Below are 19,668 nucleotides of genomic sequence, written 5' to 3' on the forward strand. Positions count from 1 at the left end.
CAGAGAAGGCCCTGCCTTTGAGAGGCGGGTGGGGTGGAGGTGACAGGCTCCCAGTCCTCTGAGGACAGCTCATTTCTGAGGCCTCTGGAGCCGCCCTGCAGGAAGGGTCCTGGGAGGCAGAGGCTTGTGGGCACCATGGCATGCTCCTCTGGGAACCCTGAGAAAGTAAGAACCCCAGGAGGAGGGCATTCCTACCCTCGCTATCATTACAAAATCTTAGGGGACTCAGACCTCCCTGCACTCCCAGTGAGGACCCAGATCCCAACACACGTGGTCACTTAAACAACGGGACAGAAGAGCTCAGCTGGGGCAGTATCAAGAAAGGACAGAAAGGGCTTCCCTGGTGGCGCAGTGGTTGAGAGTCCGCCTGCCGATGCAGGGGACACGGGTTCGTGCCCCGGTCTGGGAGGATCCCACATGCCGCGGAGCGGCTGGGCCCGTGAGCCATGGCCGCTGAGCCTGCGCGTCCGGAGCCTGTCCTCCGCAACGGGAGAGGCCACAACAGTGAGAGGCCCGCGTAACGCAAAAAAAAAAAAAAAAAAAAAAAAAAAAAAAAAAGAAAGGACAGAAAGGGGTCTGATGAGGATGAAAGATAAGAGGGAAAGAGGTCGCACAGGCAGATGCCTGGCTGTTGCAGGGGACAGGCAGGGACCACCGTGTGGGGACCAGAAGCCAGGCAGGGCTGGGGAGGGGCAGGGGCCACTGGCTAGGAAGTGAGTGGACAGAGGAACGGAGTCAAAAGCGCAGACAGCCCTGGCACACACAGCCTCGACGAGCTGCTCCTCCAGCCCCAGCCCTGCTGGGTTAACCTTACCTGGCAGGGGCAGGAGTGCCACAGGCACTAAGTCTGCAGGGCCCAAGTTAGCATCAGGCCTTCCCACGTGTGCCAAGTCCACGCATGCCTGTCCATGTGTTTCCATCCTGGGCCCTCAGCTCCACAAACCCTGCAAGGGGGCGGGGGGTCCCGGATTCTCCCACCCTGGGAAAGGTCTCTGTGTCCCACCTGGCACTACAGAACAGCCTCCTACGGGCCCAGCCCCTTACTGGGCACTCAAGACCCCTGGCGGGTCTGGCCTGGTCCCTATTTCAGTCTTATCTCCTGTACACCCCAAACTGGTCCACTCCACTTCCCAAATTCCTCTGTCGGTACAATCTGCACCTTTGCACTCCTCTCCCATTCACCAGCAATGCCTTGCACTCCAGTCTCTACCTGATAAAGTTGAGTCTTTGCAGACTTGGCTTGACCCCACCAGGCCAGGAAGCCTTTCCTGAGCGGGGGAAGTAGCATCAGCCTCTACTCATTTAGCCCTTAGCACTGTCTGCTTCGGGGCACCCACATCTGGTTCCTTACTAGGTACCCCAGTGTCTGCCTCTGCCTCTTGATTCTTGCCTTTTTTTTCTCTCTTTTATTCAACAAACTTCCATGACTCCAGCTCAGTCCAGGTCTGAGCCAGGCACAAGGTAAGGGGTGAATTAGCCCAGCACTGCCTCCTGGACTTCACTTTGTGTGGTCAGGGAGCGGCTGGGCTGCCCAGGCTGGTGAAGGTCCTAGCGAGGTGTGAGTGGGCCAAGCTCTAGGGGGCAGCTCCTTTGCCCATAGGGGAGGCTGGAGCAGGGGCCTGGTGGGTGTAGGGCCTGGGCCCTGGAGCACAGAGGTCTTAGAGCCCCCAGTTAGGCCCTGCAGGGAGCAGGTACTGAGAAGATGTCTACAGGGTGAGGGACTGGGAGAGTGCGGCTGGGCAAGAGCCACTGGACCACTCTTTAGGGAGCCCTCATGGTGAGAGGCACCCCATAAATCACATCTGTGCCTGGAGGCTAGGGGCAACCCCAGCCCTGGAGCCCTGTGGGCTCCCTGCCTCGTCTACTCCCCCCATCCCACCCCGACTCACCTGCTTTCCTCCCTGTCCCCAGGTTCTCTGGGCTGCTGCATGGAAGTCCCAAAACAACATCGTCAGCAGCTTCTGCGGGTAATTGGGGGTGACAACTGTCAACCTGGGGTGAAGGGGAGGATGCCTACTTAGCACAGATGGGCCTTCCAACAGCTGGGAGGTTGGGGGTTGGGAAGAGGCTGGGCCAAGTCTGGGGAAGCTGCACGTCAGGGGGGCCTCCAGGGACCACTGTTCTTTGTAAGGGGCGGGTGCCAGGCCTCACCCTGCTCTCAGCCTCCACAGAGACCCTGACTCCCACCTCTGATCGGAATGAGGGTGTCTATGCCGCCATCGCTGTGCAGGAGGTGCCAGGACCCCACACCCTGCCAGCCCAGGATTACAGGGCGCTCTATGACTACACAGCCCAGGTGAGGCCCCGCCCTCCCCTCCTTGGGAGGGCACCAGCATGCCCAAGGGTGTGCTCGCACATAGGCACATGCACTGAGTGGGCTGGGGTGGGTGCCCTTAGAACAGCACCTGGCCCTTGGGCGGGGCCCAGTGCGGACGTGCTGAGTGAAAGATGATGAACGGCACGAGGGCCTTGGTCACAAGCACACGCGGTGTACAGGCAGGTGTGCGCGTGTGCAGCAGCTGGCAGAGCTGCAGCTATCTGAGGAAGCGGTCTGAGGATCAGGCTCTGCACCCACGGGTGAGGGCCTTGTTCTCCGTGACCACGGGCGCCCAGAACAAGCCATGGTCGGAACGAGGCCCTCAGCTGTGCCAGGGTTGATTTTCTGAAGCCCACAAGTGGAGGATGAGTAAAGAAGCCACAGGGCAGCTGTGCCCAGATCCCCAAAGAGTCTAATCTGCTCCCAGTTTGAGGTGAGGGAGTACAGAGCTGGACTCCAGATCCACTGGGACTGAGGCCAAGCATCTCCTCGGGGCTCGGCGGGCTGCACTAACTCCCGAAGCCTGGTTCCCTGGACAGGGAGACAGCCCAGGAGAATGATGGTGTGCCTGTATGACAAGGGCTAGCAGAGGTGCGGGTGTGGCAAACACACCTGACTTGCTGGGTTGCAGCGTCTGAAGCAGGGAGGGGAAGAAGGGATTGGCAGGGAGGTAAAGCGGGGGAAGAAGCCCCAGGTTGTGTGGGAGGCCCACAATGACAAATCAGAGGGGACAAGAGGCTGAGCCCCACGAGGCACCCCACACCCTATGTCTCCAGGGCTGCCTTAGCCCAGAGTGGCCTTGTCTTGCAGCCCCAGGAGGCCAGCATGTCTCAGCTGACAGCCCATCTGGGAAACAGGCTGGCATTTACCGCCTGGGGTTGGGGGAACGCCTGACCAGAGGCCCTCCCAGCAGGCCCCCTTCAGCCTGATGCGTTTTCATTCTCTTGCCCAGAATTCCGATGAGCTGAACATCTCTGCAGGGGACATCCTGGAGGTCATCCAGGAAGGGGAGGATGGCTGGTGGACAGTGCAACGGAATGGGCAGCGTGGCTTTGTCCCTGGCTCCTACCTGGAGAAGCTTTAAGGAAGGGGCAGTAGCCCCCGCCTGGACCTGTCCTGTCCATGGGGCCAGCAGTGCCCCCACCGCTGCCCTGGCCTCACAGGGGCCTCAAGACAGAACCTACCCTCAGGAAAGGTACCGGCTGCTCCCGAGCAGTCCTTCCCACAGGGAATAAAGGAGCGCTCTTTTTCCTCCTTGCACCCGTGTCCAAGTGCTCAATTCGGAGGAGGCAAAGGAGGGGAGAAGCCCAGGAGAGCAGAGCTCCCCACCTGCAGTGTTGTCACTGAGGCCCCAGCTCAGGTCTGTCCCTGGTCTGCTGGGGATGGGGAGGTACCCCAGCCCTGGGTCCCGGGGAACTGCCAGGGAGACACGTTCACAGCGGGCAATGGGAGAAGGCCGCAGCGGTCAGGGAGGATGGGGTAGGGGCAAGGAGACGCTCGGGACAGCTGGGATGGGGAGACCAGGCTTCCTGGGGCAGAGGCACTAGACCAGGGCAGCAGCAGACAGAACACAGGGAAGGCAAGAGCAGCAGGACAGGGCAGGTGTGTGAGCACAGGGAGGAGGGACACCTGGAACGTTCTGGGGATGAGCCAAGCTTAGTTCCAGGCAGGAAACAGGTGACAGGTCTGCCGAGGCGGAGGGGCTGTGGCATTGTTGCTTAGGCAGGCCTGGAGTCTATGTGGGCTGACCTGGGCACAGAGGTGGCCAAGCTTTTCTTCCGCTCTTGGTGCTCTCCAGCCTTTGTCTTTTTGGCCCCAGAAACGTAACTTCTACTGCTGCCCAAGGCCTGCCACGGCCCTGCTCCAGCCATGCCAAGGGCCTGGGGAGTGACTGCGGAGGGGGAGAGCCAGTGGGAACCGGCCGCACCGCAGTCCTAGGCCTCCCCAGCGCTTGCCTGTGGGAGCCCCAACACTCTGCCAGCACAGCAGGCCAGCCGACTCAGGGCCAGACATGCGGGGGGGCCTCCTCCACTGGGCACACCTTGAGTGAGCCTGTTACTGTCCCCGTAGACCACCTTCCCTGGGACTTCATCACTTCGCTTGCTCGTTCGTTAACCTTTGTGGCCCACCCCCTGTGAGCTCAAGAGGAGGAATGCCTCAGACACTGGCTTTACTCAAGGGGCCCTTGACCTGGTGGAGGGGAACAGATAGACCAGAAAGCTGGTGGCAGTACAGGAAACGTCCTGATGTGCCAAGCAGTCCTGAGGCTTCTGGGAACAAGTGACCAAGATAAGCCAAGGAAAAGGGGAAGTTGTTCCAGGAAAGGAAAGAGGGGGGTTCCTTTCTGCTCCTGCCTGCCTGTGATGGCAGGGACAGAGAAGGGAGCGAGGGGCATCACTAAATTCTCCAGGATTTAGAACTAGAAGAGACTCTGGGGGAATCTAATCTGACGTCCTGCACGACTGGGCACCAGGCACTCCTGTCAGCTTCAACATCTCTGTGACTGGGAGCTCACGGCACCCACGGAAGCCTGCCGTGGACCTGTGGCTTCCCACGGGTCCTGGCTCTGCCTGGCCAGCCATCCACCTGGCAGCCATACGGAGGAACATTCCACGTGCTCAGGCAAACATCAGATGCCACAGTAGCAAAAATGAGGCCTTTGACCAAGCTCTGCCCTAGGAAGATGACCAGGAGGGGCTGGTAAAGAGGGCTGTTCCTCTGTTTATTGCAGACGTCCATCTTTATGCCCTTATCTTCATCACTTAAGCAAAAAAGTGGGTTTGATTAAGCAAACATGACACCTGGTCAAGGAGGGGGAATGGCCAGACTGTGGCCTCTGACCTCAGACTCAGGTGTGAGAACACCTCGAAAGTCTACAAAGCATGAAAGGGTTGTTTCCACCCAGTGTTATTCATGCTGGGACCAGGCAGAGGTGAAAAGGCACAGGGCAGCCCCTGGGTGCAGGGTAGGGTCCTGGAAGCACAGCTCCAACTACCCTCCGCTAGATGCCACCCCACCACTGCTTCCGCCAGAGGGTGTATGGCAGACGGGGTGGGAAAGGGCTTTGGGCCTCTGAAAAAAATCAGACTGAGGCTTAAATCCTTCCTGAAATGTAAATAAATTGTCTTTTATAAAGCATATTGTACAAGTGAACTGACCAAATGACCATACCTGTCCCTGACACAGCTGAGGTTTATAAATAGGGATGTTTGGAAAGAAAAATGTAAACTTGCGCTTGCTTTTATGCTCCCTGAAGGAGAGAGAGAGAAGTCAGTGACTAAAGCCCTGCTTACACAAATGCTTGCCTGGGCCAGAAACGTTGCCCAGGACAGCCAGATATGAGAGCTGTCAGAAGTAATTCAATCAAGCAAGGTATTTTGATGACTTCTGTGTGACTGACACTGTATTTGAAAATGGGGGGGTGGGTACTAAGATAAGGGGGTGCTGTCAAAGAGCTCACTCACCCCAGAAGTAGTACAGAGACACTATTGCCCCTCTGATACAAGGTAGACAGTGAGTAGGGCACGAGTAGGACCGGGAGACCAGGTGCAGGCCGTCCAACACAGAGATGATGGTGGCTTCTCCAGGAAGTGGCAACTGGGCTGGAGAGCAATTCTGGAAGAACGAGGGAAATAGATCAACAGGACTTGGTAACTTACAGGATGTGAGCCAGGAATGGAAAGAGTGGAAAGGAAGGAGATGAGAAGCGATTCCCCTTCTCAGGTGGACTAGAAGGTGGAGGAGGAGTAGCAGCAGGGACAAAGTCTGCGCAAAGGCCCAGAAGAGGCAGGACAGCCAAGTAGACTGACCACTGGCATCAGATCATATATGGGCAGCCAAGAGGAAAGAAAAGAGGAGAAAGTTAGGTTATCAGTGCTTTATTTATTCCTTGAAAATACCTTGTCATCTTGATTGAGCATTCCATTCAACTGCAAAGATTTTTTAAAAAACCTTTGGCCTAGATATTTATCATCATTTCTGATAGGTGCCGCAGTGTCTACAGTCCTGGAGGGTGATGGGTAATGAGTGTTAGATAACAGAGCCTGCACTCCGGTCATTTAGGCAGCCAGAGAATAAAATTGACAAAGGCAACTCTGGGGTCACAATTTATACCAGGAAAAAAGAAACCCACGAATGAATCTAAGTCAGATTCATTGCCTCTGCAGCCTTCTCCAATCTCTGTGCACCAGGTCACAACCTCAGCTGGACAGACAGCCTTCCCAGCAGAGGAGATGGTGACAGATAAAGAGGTTGCTGGTGTGTGTGTAATTGGGTGTATAAATAACTGCGGCCCACTTCTTGACAGAGGGCTGCTCAAAGCCAGAATGGAGCAGGAGGAAAAGCATGGCCTCTGAAGTCAGACTATCAGGGTCTGAATCCACGCTCATGCTTCCTTGTGTGGTCTTAGGCAAGGTACAACTTCTCTGGACCTCAGTATCATCATCAGTAAGATGGGTGCAATAAGCCCCTGTGTAAGTTGCTATCCTTGTAAAGTTCAAAATTAGATATAAGCGCTAATTAAAAGCATGAGATGATCATTTTTAATAAAAAAGTCCACCACCTCCAAATCTTGGCTATAATCAACAGTAGCTTTGCGCTTGGTATAGCATCCTCACTTAACGTGCCCTCTGGAGAGTGTTGGTTATGTCGGTAATTCCTTCCCAAAGGTGACAAGGAGGAAAGGAGAAGCAATGCACTATTTGACCGAACTGGACACATGCACCACTGGGGTCTAACACTTAACTCCAACCACCTTCCCACAGCTCTTCTCAGGCCTGGCAACCTCAGCACAGGGGTAGCTGTTAGGCTCCGTCTGGCTGAACCAGAATATCTGCCTATTTCCCATCCTGGCACGTGAAGCAGCAGCACAGGCCCAGAACAAGGTCACCACCAGCAAGTGGGCACCCCATCCTCAGCACCCTCACACGATTCTCAAGACCACAGGGATGTGGCTTTCAAACTGTGCTCTACAAAGCCCTAGCAGGGGCCAAAGGGAGGAGAAGCAGCGCTCCCACTCCATTTCAAGCTCTACTTGTAGAGTTTACCTATTGGACCAGCAGTGGTTCTCATCCCTGGCTGCTCAATGGAATCACCTAACAAGTTTTTTTTAAATGTTGATGCTTTGGTCACACCTTAGACGAACTGAATCCAATTCTCTGCCAGCTGAGCTTGAGCATAAATATTTCGAACATTGAGAACTTTTCTAGCTAATGGGCTCTTCAGCTGAAAAAAGAAAGTTTGAAAACCATCTTCTTATGGCACCATAGTGACATTTCAGACACTGAGTGTCCCACTATGGTGCTGGGGATACAAACATAAACAAGTCTCTTTTCTATCCTATTATAAATTCTGTATCTATTTTACTTTCAGTGGATAAACTCAAGAGACCAGGACCTGTGTATGAGTTAATTTCCCCCACGACTAGCCATGTACTCAGCCCTGCCCAAAAAGGTATTCAGTAGGTAAACACAGAAAATTTCTGCAAGGTACTGCACAGTACCCTCAGGAAATCTCAGGGACACTGCAATAAAGAACCACACAGAACATGCAAATTATTTTCAAGAACTGCAAGGATGCTGCATATAAGATCAAGTATCCAAAAAGTAGGGGCTCCTTCGCACCAACAGTAACCAATTAGCAAATGTATCAGCAACATTACCCCATTCACAGTAGCAACAGACATTGAGTTTCACAGAAAAGTTTCCCAAGTAAACTTAACTCTGTTCAAATCTATAAGAAAAACAAAAACAACCTATCAGGACTTCCCTGGTGGCGCAGTGGTTGAGAGTCCGCCTGCCGATGCAGGGGACACGGGTTCATGCCCCGGTCCGGGAAGATCCCACATGCCGCGGAGCTGCTGGGCCCGTGAGCCATGGCCGCTGAGCCTGTGCGTCCGGAGCCTGTGCTCCGCAACGGGAGAGGCCACAACAGTGAGAGGCCCACGTACTGCAAAAAAAAAACCCAAAAAAAACCTATCAAACTGGGCAGATGATACAAACTGGAAATCCAGGAGATACAAATGGCTGAAACAGCTTTAAGAGTCCTAGCCAAGAGTCAAAGACATACATATTTTCATCTACTGGATGGGAAGAAAAGGTAAAGGCTGATAATATCCAAAGTGTCAAAAACAGATCAAGATGGTGGAGTAGGATGGGGGACTCACCTCCCCCAGTGAACACATCACAAATACATCTACATGTGGAACAATGCTCACTGAAATTAACTGGAGACTGGCAGAAAGACTCCTGTGCAACCAAGGCTGTAAGAAAGATGCACAAAGAATCAGGCAGGAAGGTAAGAGAAGTGATCAGGTTGGGACCTGTGCCCTCGGGAGGGGACTCAAACAAGCACGGAGATTACACGGGCAGAGATCCTTCCTGTGGAGTGAGCGGTTCCAGCCACATATTGGGTGCCCCAGGAAGATGAGATCCCTTGGTTGGCTGGAGAGCCGATGGCACTAACAGAAGGGCTGGGGGAAGCCTGGACTCGACTCATGAGGAACAAGCACAGACTTGCTTACTCTTCAAACAGGGCAGATTGAAACTACATAGGTCTCTGACCAGTTTCCCACCACTGCGCTGGCATGCACCCAGCCTGAGCCGAGCAACAGCTCTGGCCTCACTTGTTCCAAAAAGCAGCTCCACACTGGGGCAAGGGCTGTCTTGGCCAAGAGGAAAGCTCGTCTGTGAGGCACAAAGGTAGCCCAGACCCAGAGCAGTGTCTAAGTAGGGCAGGGGCAGCCATGACTGGCGCTTACACAGGCAGCCCATTCAGAAGCTGTCTGCTGACTATGGCCAGACCTCCACAGCCCAGGCCCGACCCACACCGAGTGCCCACACACGCCCCACTTGCTCTAAGGTGCAGCTGCACACCAGGGTGAGCATGGCAGCAGCTGAGTGAAGAGACAGAGGAGGCTCAGATGTGGAGCAGCATCTGAACAGGGGAGAGGCAGCCATTACTGTTGCTTACACAGGCAGCACGTCAGAAGCAGTCTAGATCCCTGACTGTGGCCAAACTGCCACAGCCTGCGCCAGCACTGCTCCGCTCTGGGGTGAGTGTGCCAGCGATGGCATCAGAGGGCACACACTTTAAAGGGAACAGAGCTAGCTCGTACCTGACCCTCAGAACTTCTGCTCCAGCAACTTGAGACCCAACCTGCCCCTAATAGCATGGTGACAGCCATTGAGAATAAGGCACATCACCTCTCACACCTGGCTCTGGCCCTAGCCCCTCTCTCTGCAGTCCCACCTTCTACCAAGGTGACAGCTGCCAGCATGCCCTGGAGAAAGATGTGACTTGTGTTCACGTCAGATCTAGCTTCCCCACCAAAGCCACTGGGCATGTGCAGACTGTATAGGGTTGCTCCCACACAAGGATACCCCTTTTCAAGACTGCAGTAGGTAACTGTTTCACCTAATTTCACAGAGACAGAGAAAGTTAAAATGAGAAGACAGAGGAGTTTGTTTCAACTGGAAGAGCAAGCGAAAACCTCTGCAAAAAACAACTAATGAAACAGAAATAAACAATTTACCAGATAAAGAGTTCAAAGCATTAGTAATAAGAATGCTAACTGAATTAGCAAAAAGAATACATACACACAGTGGGAATTTTAACAAGGAACTAGAAAATATAAAAAAGAACCAGTCAGTACTGAAGAATGCAATAACAGAAATGAATAACACACTAGAAGGAATTAGCAGCAGGTTAGGTGATACAGAAGAATGTGAAAGTGATCTGCAAGAGAGAATAATGGAAATCACCCAATCAGAACAGCAAAAAAAACAAAAAACAGTAAAAAATGAGAACAGTTTAAGGCATCTCTGAGACAATATCAATCATACCGACATTCATGTTACAGGGGTCGCTGAAGAAGAGAGAAAGATAAAGGTCAAAAAGGTATTTGATGAAATTATGTATGAAAACTTTCCAAACCTGAAGAAGGAAACAGATAACCAGATATAGGAAGCCCATAGGGTCCCAAACGAGATGAACCCAAACAAACCCACACCAAAACATATCATGATTAAAATGGCAAAAGTTAAAGAGAAAATTCTAAAGGCAACAAGAGAAAAATAAAGAGTCATATACAAGGGAACCCCCATAAGGCTATCAGCTGATTTTTCTATAGAAAGCTTGCAGACCAGACGGGATTAAATATTCAAAGCGCCGAAAAAGGGCTTCCCTGGTGGCGCAGTGGTTGAGAGTCCGCCTGCCGATGCAGGGGACACGGGTTCGTGCCCCGGTCCGGGAAGATCCCACATGCCGTGGAGCAGCTAGGCCCGTGAGCCATGGCCGCTGAGCCTGTGCGTCCAGAGCCTGTGCTCTGCAACGGGAGAGGCCACAGCAGTGAGACGCCCGTGTACCGCAAAAAAAAAGGCGCCGAAAAAGGGAAAAATCTGCAACCTCACATACCCAGCAAAATAATCATTTAGAATTGAAGGAGAGAGAAAGAACTCGTCAGACAAGCAGAAACTAAGAATTCATCAATACTAAACCAACCCTAAAAGAAATGTTAAATGGTCTTCCCTAAGTGTAAAGGAAGAGGCTACAACAAGAAGTATCTACAGGAAAGGAGAAATCCCACTAGTAAAAGCAAATATATAGTAAAGGCTGAGGATCAACCACTTAAATAAGCTAGTAGGAAGATTAAAAAACAAACAAAAAAACTGTAAAAACAACTATAACTACAACAATCAGTAAAGGGATAAACATGAAGATGCAAAATAGGACATCAAAAACAAAATATGGAGAAGGGGAGTAGAAAATATACACCTTTTGGAATGTGTTTGAATGTAAATGACTACCTGTTTGAAATAGGCAGATATAGTTACAGATCAGCATATATAAACCCCATGGTAACCACAAATCAAAACCCTAAAATAGACACACAAAAACTAGAGAGAAAGGCACACAAGCATACCAGTAAAGAAAGTCATCAAATCACAAGGGAAGAGACTAAAAGAACACAGAAGAGCTACAAAAACAAGTAATAAAATGGCAGTAAGTACATACCTACCAATAATCACTTTAAATGTCAATGGACTAAATGCTCCAATCAAAATACACAGAGTGGCTGACTGGACGAAAATACAAAACTCAACTATATCCTGCTTATAAGAGACTCCCTTCAGAGCTAAAGACACACAAAGACTGTAAGTGAGGAAATGGAAAAAGATATTTCATGCAAATGGAAATGACAAGAAAGCAGAGGTAGCAATACTCATATCAGACAAAACAGACTTTAAAACAAAGTCTGTAACAAAAGACAAAGAAGGACTCTATATAATGATAAAGGGATCAATACAAGAGGATATAACACTCATTAACATATATGCACCTATTACAGGAGCACCTAAATACATAAAGCAAATATTAACAGACATAAAAGGAGAAATTGACAATAATACAATAATAGTAGGGGACTTTAAGACCCCACTTACATCAACGGAGAGATCATCCACACAGAAAATCAGTAAGGAAAGAGTGGTTGTAACACATTAGACCAGTTGGACTTAATAGATAGCTACAGGACCCTACATCCAAAAAAAGCAGAATACACATTCTTTTCAAGTACACATGGAATGTTTTCCAGGATAGATCACAAAACAAGTCTCAACAAATTTAAGAGGATAGAAATTACATCAAGCATTTTTTTCCAACCATAACAGCCTGAAACTAGAAATCAATTACGGGAAGAAAAACAGGAAAAGCACAAACACATGGAGACTAAGCAACACGCTATTAAAAATACAATGGGTCAAAGAAGAAATCAAAGAGACAATCAGAAAATGCTTTGAGACAAATGAAAATGGAAACACCACTTTCCAAAATCCATGGGATGCAGCAAAAGCAGTTCTAAGAGGGAAGTTAATAATGATACAGGCCTTCCTCAAGAAACAAGAAAAACCTTGTTTCTAACCTAACCAACCATCCAAATAAATTAGAAAAAGAATAAAGAAAGCCCAAAGTCGGCAGCAGGAAGGGCCTAATAAAGATCAGAGAGGGGGCTTCCCTGGTGGCGCAGTGGTTGAGAATCTGCCTGCCAATGCAGGGGACACGGGTTCGAGCCCTGGTCTGGGAAGATCCCACATGCCGCGGAGCAACTGGGCCCGTGAGCCACAATTACTGAGCCTGCGCGTCTGGAGCCTGTGCTCTGCAACAAGAGAGGCCGCGATAGTGAGAAGCCCGCGCACCGCGATGAAGAGTGGCCCCCGCTTGCCACAACTAGAGAAAGCCCTCACACAGAAACGTAGACCCAACACTGCCATAAATAAATAAATAAAGCAAACTGTAAAAAAAAAAAAAAAAAAAAAGATCAGAGAGGAAATAAATAAAAGAGACCAAAACGTAACAAACGAACATCAGAAATGATCAACGAAACCAAGAGCCGTTTTTTTTGAAAAGATAAACATAATTGAAAAACCTTTAGTCAGGCTCATCAAGAAAATAAGAGAGAGGACTCAAACAAAGTAAGAAATGAAAAAGGATAAATAACCCCCAAAATCACAGAGATACAAAAAATCGTAAGAGACTACTATGAATAGTTATATGACAACAAACTGGACAACCTAGAAGAAATAGACAAATTTCTAGAAACATACAATCTTCCAATACCCAAAGTATCAACAAGGCTGTAGGAAAATGCAGAATTTCATATACTGCTAGTGGGAATATAAACTGGTATAACTTTTCTGAGGGTAACTGGATGTATCTAAAAGTACAAAGTAAACCACTACTAAGAATCTATCCTTGAGTCCACACAAAGATGTAGAACACAGGGTAATGAAAATGCTTCGGAACTAGATAGAGGGGGTGGCCACACAATACTGTGAACGTACTAAACGCCACTTAGTTGTTCACTTTAAAATGTTAACTTTATGCTGTGTGAATTTCACCTCAATAAAGTTTTTTAAAATCAAAAAAATATTCTAAATGCCTGACAGCATGTGTACGAAGGTGTTCACTGCAGTGAGGCTGGAATCAACAAGTGCCTGTCCACTGTACATTGGTTAATCATACTATTACTATATCTATGCAGCTAACAAAACGCAAGAACAAATTCTACAGACTGATACAGGTAATAGTACACATTTTGCTGAGAAGAAAAAAAGAGCACCTATAGAATAGAATTCATATAATAGCAAAAAGCAAAACCACAAACCATGACCAAGTCTGGTTTTTTTGCTTTTTTTTTTGCGGTACGCGGGCCTCTCACTGTTGTGGCCTCTCCCGTTGCAGAGCACAGGCTCCGGACGCGTAGGCCCAGCGGCCATGGCTCACGGGCCCAGCTGCTCCACGGCATGTGGGATCTTCCTGGACCGGGGCACGAACCCGTGTCCCCTGCATCGGCAGGCGGACTCTCAACCACTGCACCACCAGGGAAGCCCCCCAAGTCTATTTTTGTATATGTAGAGAAACAGTTTAGAAGGGTACATATCACTGCTAAACTTGCTTACCTGTGGGCACATTTTCCTTATAGGTGTCTGTATGGTTTACATTTTTTAAAGCACTATTACTTTTGTTTAAAAAATTAGGAACAACTTTTAAAAGGCAGTAAGATAACTCTGATAGAATGAGAAGCAAAGACACCCCTGTAGTGATGAGTACAGCTAGAGCCAGGGACCAGGGCTCCTTGGAGAAACAACGATTCCAGGGCTGAGGGGAGGTGGGTACAAGATGAATCTGGAACATCTCATTATGTCAGAAGTAATAGAAGTGTTAAAAAAAATGTTGGGATGTAGGAGACAACTTAAAGGGGCTCCCACTGGTCACATCTGGAACTATTTAAGAACCAAAAACAAAACAAAAAAACAAAAGGACAATAATGAATTACAGACCATTGAAAAAAGGAGAATCCATCAGTTCACAATGAATATAAATAAGATATATAAAAATAAATAATTGGGGAAGAGAGAGGGAGGGCAGACTGGTAAATGAGGAAGGAGTGCTGAATTGGAAAAAAGTATTTCACAATCATCATTTTAAGATGGAATCTAAAACAACAATCATCATAGGAAAGATTGAATCAGGCCAGAGTCAGCAATATTTGCTAAATCTAGGCAGAAGTTTGGTGAGGAGTGGAATATTTACATGGTCTTATACCTCCAGAGATTGCTTGAGTTGGAAGGGGAAAAACAATAACTATACCATGGAGAAAGTGGAAAACATCCTGTCCAGGTGTGCTAGGTATGAATTTGTTGCCTCTTAGCTCCAAACTTGCCTTCCTTTCCCTTCCTTGCCACACTGAAGCTGGGACTCTGCAAACTACATTTCTCTTCACCAGCTGGCCAACAGGGGCCTCTGAAGGGGAAAGCAGGGCTGGAAGAGACCATTAGTGTTTCAGTCTGGCCTCGATCCCAGCAGCATCCTCCACAGCGATTGTTCTTTGCTCTCATGTCTCGACAGGCACCTCCAGGGAGTTGATTCTGCAGCACAGGGCAGGCAGCATGTTCCTGTTGGTCAGGCTTACAGGGCCCTCCTCTGAGGTTCTAAGTTCCTTCCTTGTCTTCTCGTCCCTTGATCTTCGGTGTGGTAGCTGTTTTCTATTCAGACGCTCTAGAGCTCTCTTCTTTCCCTTTTAGTCATTAACTACCTCTTACTCAGTTAACAATTATTTATGTTAAAGTTTTCCTATTTACTTTTTCCCCCTCACTGGACTCTGAATGATACACCAGGTGATCAAAATTAAGATCACCACTGAGGGGCAGATGACATTGTGCTTCCTGAGAGGACATATGACATAGTGTTCCAGCCACCTGGAATGCAAAACTCAATCTAATCTAATCAAGAGGAAACATCGGATAAACCCAAAATGAGCGGCATCATTTAAAAGGAGAAACTGTATTCTTCCAAAATGTCAATATCATAAGTGACAAAACTATGGAAATGCTCCAGATTAAAGGAGACCAAAGAGACATGACAACTACCTATAATACTTGATCTTAGACCAGATCTAGAACTGGGTGGGGGTGAGCTTCTACAAAGGACATTATGAGATCAATTAGAATATGAATCGTATTTTAAACTATTTTATCAGTGTTAAATGTACTGAATTTGATAACTGTATTGGGGTTGTTACAGAGTATCTTTATTCTTAGGGAATACCCGCTGAAGTATTAGAGTTAAAGGGCCATGATGCATGCGCAGAGAGAGAGCATATGCAAGAATACAAATCAAATGGGGTAAATGTCACTCAGTGGATCTAAGTAAAGGATATTTGGGCCTCATATGTACAATTCTTATTCCTGCAACTCTTTTGTAACTCCGCATTTCCAAATAAAATTAACTTTAAAAAAAAGGCAACAGGTTACAGCAGTAGTTCTCAGCCTTCACTGCACTCTGGACACCCCAAGCCACTTCCGAAGCTCTGGGACCCAGGCATCTGTATTCTCCAAGTTCCCTGGGTGATTCCAATGTGCAGACAAGGGTGGGAAATACTGGTGCAGTGGGGGAGCTCACTCATTAAATTCAGACATAAAAAGTGGCTCTTTTGCCCTCCAGAGCAGCAGTCCCCAACCTTTGTGGCACCAGGGACCACTTTTGTGGAAGATAATTTTTCCATGGACCGGGGGCGGAGGGGAATGGTTTCAGGATGATTCAAGCGCATTCCATTTACTGTACACTTTATTTCTATTATTATTGCATTGTAATATATAATGAAATAATTATACAACTCACCAAAATGCAGAATCAGCGGGAGCCCTGAGCTTGTTTTCACTTGCCACTCACTGATAGGGTTTTGACATAAGTCTGCAGGCAATTAATTTATTATGGTCTCTGTGCAGTCAAACCTCTCTGCTAATGATAACCTGTACTTGCAGCCGCTAGCATCACCGTCTCAGCTCCATCTCAGATCATCAGGCATTAGATGCTCATAAGGAGCACGCAGCCTAGATCCCTCGCATGTGCAGCTCACAGGAGGGTTCGCGCTCCTATGAGAATCTAATGCCGCGCTGATCTGACAAGAGGTGGAGCTCAAGCGGTAATGCTAGCGATGGGGAGCGTCTGTAAATACAGATGAAGCTTCGTTCACTTGCCTGCGGCACACCTCCTGCTGTGCGGCCTGGTTCCTAACAGGCCATGGACCGCTACTGGTCCGTGGCCCAGGGGTTGGGGACCCCTGCTCTAGAGAATAGCCCTGGGGATTAGGGTCTCAGGGTAACACAAACTCCTAGTCTCAGCACCATGTGGTATGGCAGAGACCCTGAAGACCCTGAAGCAGGTAGAAGGTGAATTTGTATGGCCCTGGTCAACATGGAGAGATCACCCATCCAGAGGTTCCAAAGGAAAAAGGCATTTCCATGACTATGACAGGTATTAAGCACAATTTAAAGCTGGCAGGAATTAGAATGGTTTAAATGGCCCCAGAGCTACCATCTCCCCTTGTCTTTCTGGTTGCACTGTTAGCATGGTCGATCTGGGTCCTGCTGACAGAGCACAGGAGAGGATGCTGCTCTCTCTCATCAGGCAAGCCAGGGAATGAGTGAAGGACAGCGGTGTGGAATTAGCCTCTTGGGAAGTTCAAGGAGTGGGTTACCAATTGGCATATTTTCCCAAAGCATTTTCCTACCGTGGAGGCTCAGCTAGGTAGGTCAACGCAGAAAGAGCTGAGGGCAACCAACGATCACAGTCCAGCTATTGCTCGCCTCAGCTCCAACCTGTGATAGGGTAGCCATAGAATGCTACATATGGAAAACTGGAAGCAAGGCTGGGGAGAGACAGGACTGGGGAATGGGGAAGGTGGTAGTCAAAGGCCACAAAGACAAGCAAAACATTCTTGCCCAACGTGCAATGGGTAGGAACAAGAGATGCGATGGGTCAAGAGAACACAGCAAATCTCCTACAGTTCTCTAAAATCAGGCATGTTTTGGTTAACTTCCACTTTGTGAACAGAAGTTAGTTTTTACTCCTCTGCTTTCTCACATCATCTCCATTTTCAGGCAGGACAGATTTGTACAATATTTAGGCATCTCAAAACTGATGGATCCAAAACTGAACATGAACTCATGTCCCTAGATGTGGTCCTTACTGGCTCCATATCTCTGCAACAATTCTGCTTCCCCAGTTGACTGAGCCAGAAACGTGGGACTCATCCTAGATTCCTTCCTTCCTCCCCTTTCTCTCTGCCCCATGGCCAATCAATGATCAAATCCTGCCATTCTGCGTGACTCCTAATTCCTCCTGAGTCCACGCCCCACACCATCTCCACCAACAGGGCGCCACTCCAAAGAGCCTTCAAGCTCTCTCCTAAACTACTACATCCACCTCACTGAGGCCTCGCATGGCCCCTTTAGCCCATCTCCACAGCTACAGGGACGCCTATGACAGGTCCGCCTGCACCACTACCACGTTCACACATGGCTGCTTCTACCTTCAAGTAAAATCTGACTTCCACAGGATGTCATATAAGACCCTAGAGGACCTGGGCTTTGCCAATTTAACTTCTTTTCGTTTTAAGCCCCAGGCACAATGAGTTACTTGTAGCTCCCTGCACTTTCCATCCCATTTCACATTCCTGTATACCCTCTCCCACAAAGCCTATTCAGCCTCTGGGCTTGGGCCTCTCCTCCAGGAAGTTGCCTCTGACCTCTCCAGGCACCTCCTTTGGGCTCCCATTCTTTTACCACTACAATCACTGCACTGTATGGAAATTATCTGCTTCTGTGTGTGTCTCTGATACTAGCATTCCACACTCCTTGAAGAGGACAGCACCATCACTGTATCCCCAATGCCATGCACACAGTAGGTGCTCCATATTTGTGGGATATACTGGACTGAAAAGCATCTGTAGTTTTTTGAATATCAAGGCCTTTAGAATTTAGCAACAGATATAATTAAAACACATGCAAAGCATAATGAACTGCAGATAGCACCAACATTTAAAACACACTGCTGCTCTGCAATTGAAGTATCTCCAAATAATTAAAACCTACATGTTGAGGGGGTGATACAGAGTTTATTGAATTAGATTTTTCTATTTACAACTGAGATCACATCTACATACTATTTTGCTAGTCTACATGGGTACATTATTTCTAACGAGTTTAGACTTACAATGAATGGGCTCAATCATACAAAAAAACACACGCACACACTCATTGTTTTAAAACAGTAGTGCATACATTACACTCCTCCTATAAAGCCAGCTTTGATTAAAAACCGCTAGTTTCAAAGATCAGTCTGATTTTGAAGATGAACCAAGATACACGCTGTATGATTCTAAAATCTATTTTAGCCATTTTGTACAGTTGCTATCTTACTGAACTATAGTATATATTTTTTAAAAGGACACTGATGAGGGGCACCATCTGGTATTAACTTTAACCAGACAGCTGACTGTCTCCCCCTCCCCGCAAAAACCTTTGGCCAAGAGTTCTCCATTGTGAAGACTGAAAGGACCCGGTGATACTTCAGCAGCAGTCCCATTACTGCTTGGAGGTAACAGAAGCAGGCTCATGTCTGCCTTTAATTCTACCACACTACGCAACTCGCAAATGGTTCTGAGATTAGAACATTTACCACCGTACTTAAACACTTACGGACATGGAGAGTCAGCTAGAACAGGGGAAAAGAAACTCACAGGTGGGTAGGTAAGAAGGTGGACACGTGAAGAGCCAAACTGCTCTGTCCGACACCTGTGTACGTGTGCTTTAACTAAATGAACTCAGGAGGCCAATAGCAGTGGACCTGCTCAATTCACCTTCCAAATCAGAACAAGACTGAAAAAGCTCAGGTTTGAGTTTTCTACTATGCATAGGTTCCACCGGTGATGAGCAGCTCATAAGCAGGATCTCTACTCCTTCTGCACAGTACGATGCAGGCACACAGCATGCCCAGCAGCTGTGGGAAGAAAACAACAATGGAAAAAAAAAGGCTGAAAACCCTCTTACAGCAAGTGCGTATTTCTTTGTTGGCAATGGAACTGTTTCTAAGTTCAAAGATCTCAAATCATCAAAAAAGCACTAACAGTAACGGAAGCAATTTCAAATGAATACATTATCTTTTTAGGATCTAAGTACCAAGTTTTAGTTTCCCTGCTTCACACCTAAGAACAATTTGTGAAGCCAGCAGAGAATCAAGTCTCTCCTAGTGCCATTCCCATCTCAATCTAGAGCAGTGCTGTATGAAAGAACTTTCTGCAGTGATGCAAACAGTCTATACTGAGCTGTCAAATATGGCAGCCACTAGCCACGTGTGGCTACTGAGCACTTGAAATGTAACTAGCGCAACTAAGGCGTTGCAATTTTTATTTTATTAAAATTAATTTAAATTTAGACATATGTGGCTAGTGGCTACAATACTGAACAGCAAAGGTCTAGGGAGCGGAATGATCAAGACTATGTATGGTGAGC

At 48.3% G+C, this 19,668-nt stretch overlaps 2 protein-coding genes across 3 annotated transcripts in view; one reads left to right on the forward strand and one right to left on the reverse strand.

Moving 5' to 3' along the window:
• PSTPIP1 (proline-serine-threonine phosphatase interacting protein 1) overlaps positions 1-3,573 on the forward strand; it is a 41,338-nt gene extending 37,765 nt beyond the window's left edge. Inside the window, exons 13-15 of the mRNA XM_032617490.1 lie at positions 1,912-1,967; positions 2,163-2,296; positions 3,270-3,573. Coding sequence (XP_032473381.1) covers positions 1,912-1,967; positions 2,163-2,296; positions 3,270-3,401 — 322 coding nt within the window. The 3' untranslated portion in view covers positions 3,402-3,573. The remainder of the gene's footprint in view (positions 1-1,911; positions 1,968-2,162; positions 2,297-3,269) is intronic.
• A 136-nt stretch (positions 3,574-3,709) lies between these two features.
• The window catches only part of TSPAN3 (tetraspanin 3), a 40,621-nt gene continuing 24,662 nt past the window's right edge, over positions 3,710-19,668 (reverse strand). Inside the window, exon 7 of one of the 2 annotated variants that reach the window (XM_032617500.1) lies at positions 3,710-5,932. In XM_032617500.1, the coding sequence (XP_032473391.1) occupies positions 5,774-5,932 (159 nt within the window). In that variant the 3' untranslated portion in view covers positions 3,710-5,773. Of the gene's footprint in view, positions 5,933-18,252; positions 19,157-19,668 lie in introns of those variants that run through there. The other variant, XM_032617507.1, reaches the window with a different exon arrangement.

Source organism: Phocoena sinus, chromosome 2, assembly GCF_008692025.1.
Source record: "Phocoena sinus isolate mPhoSin1 chromosome 2, mPhoSin1.pri, whole genome shotgun sequence".
NCBI classification, from domain to species: Eukaryota; Metazoa; Chordata; class Mammalia; order Artiodactyla; family Phocoenidae; genus Phocoena; species Phocoena sinus.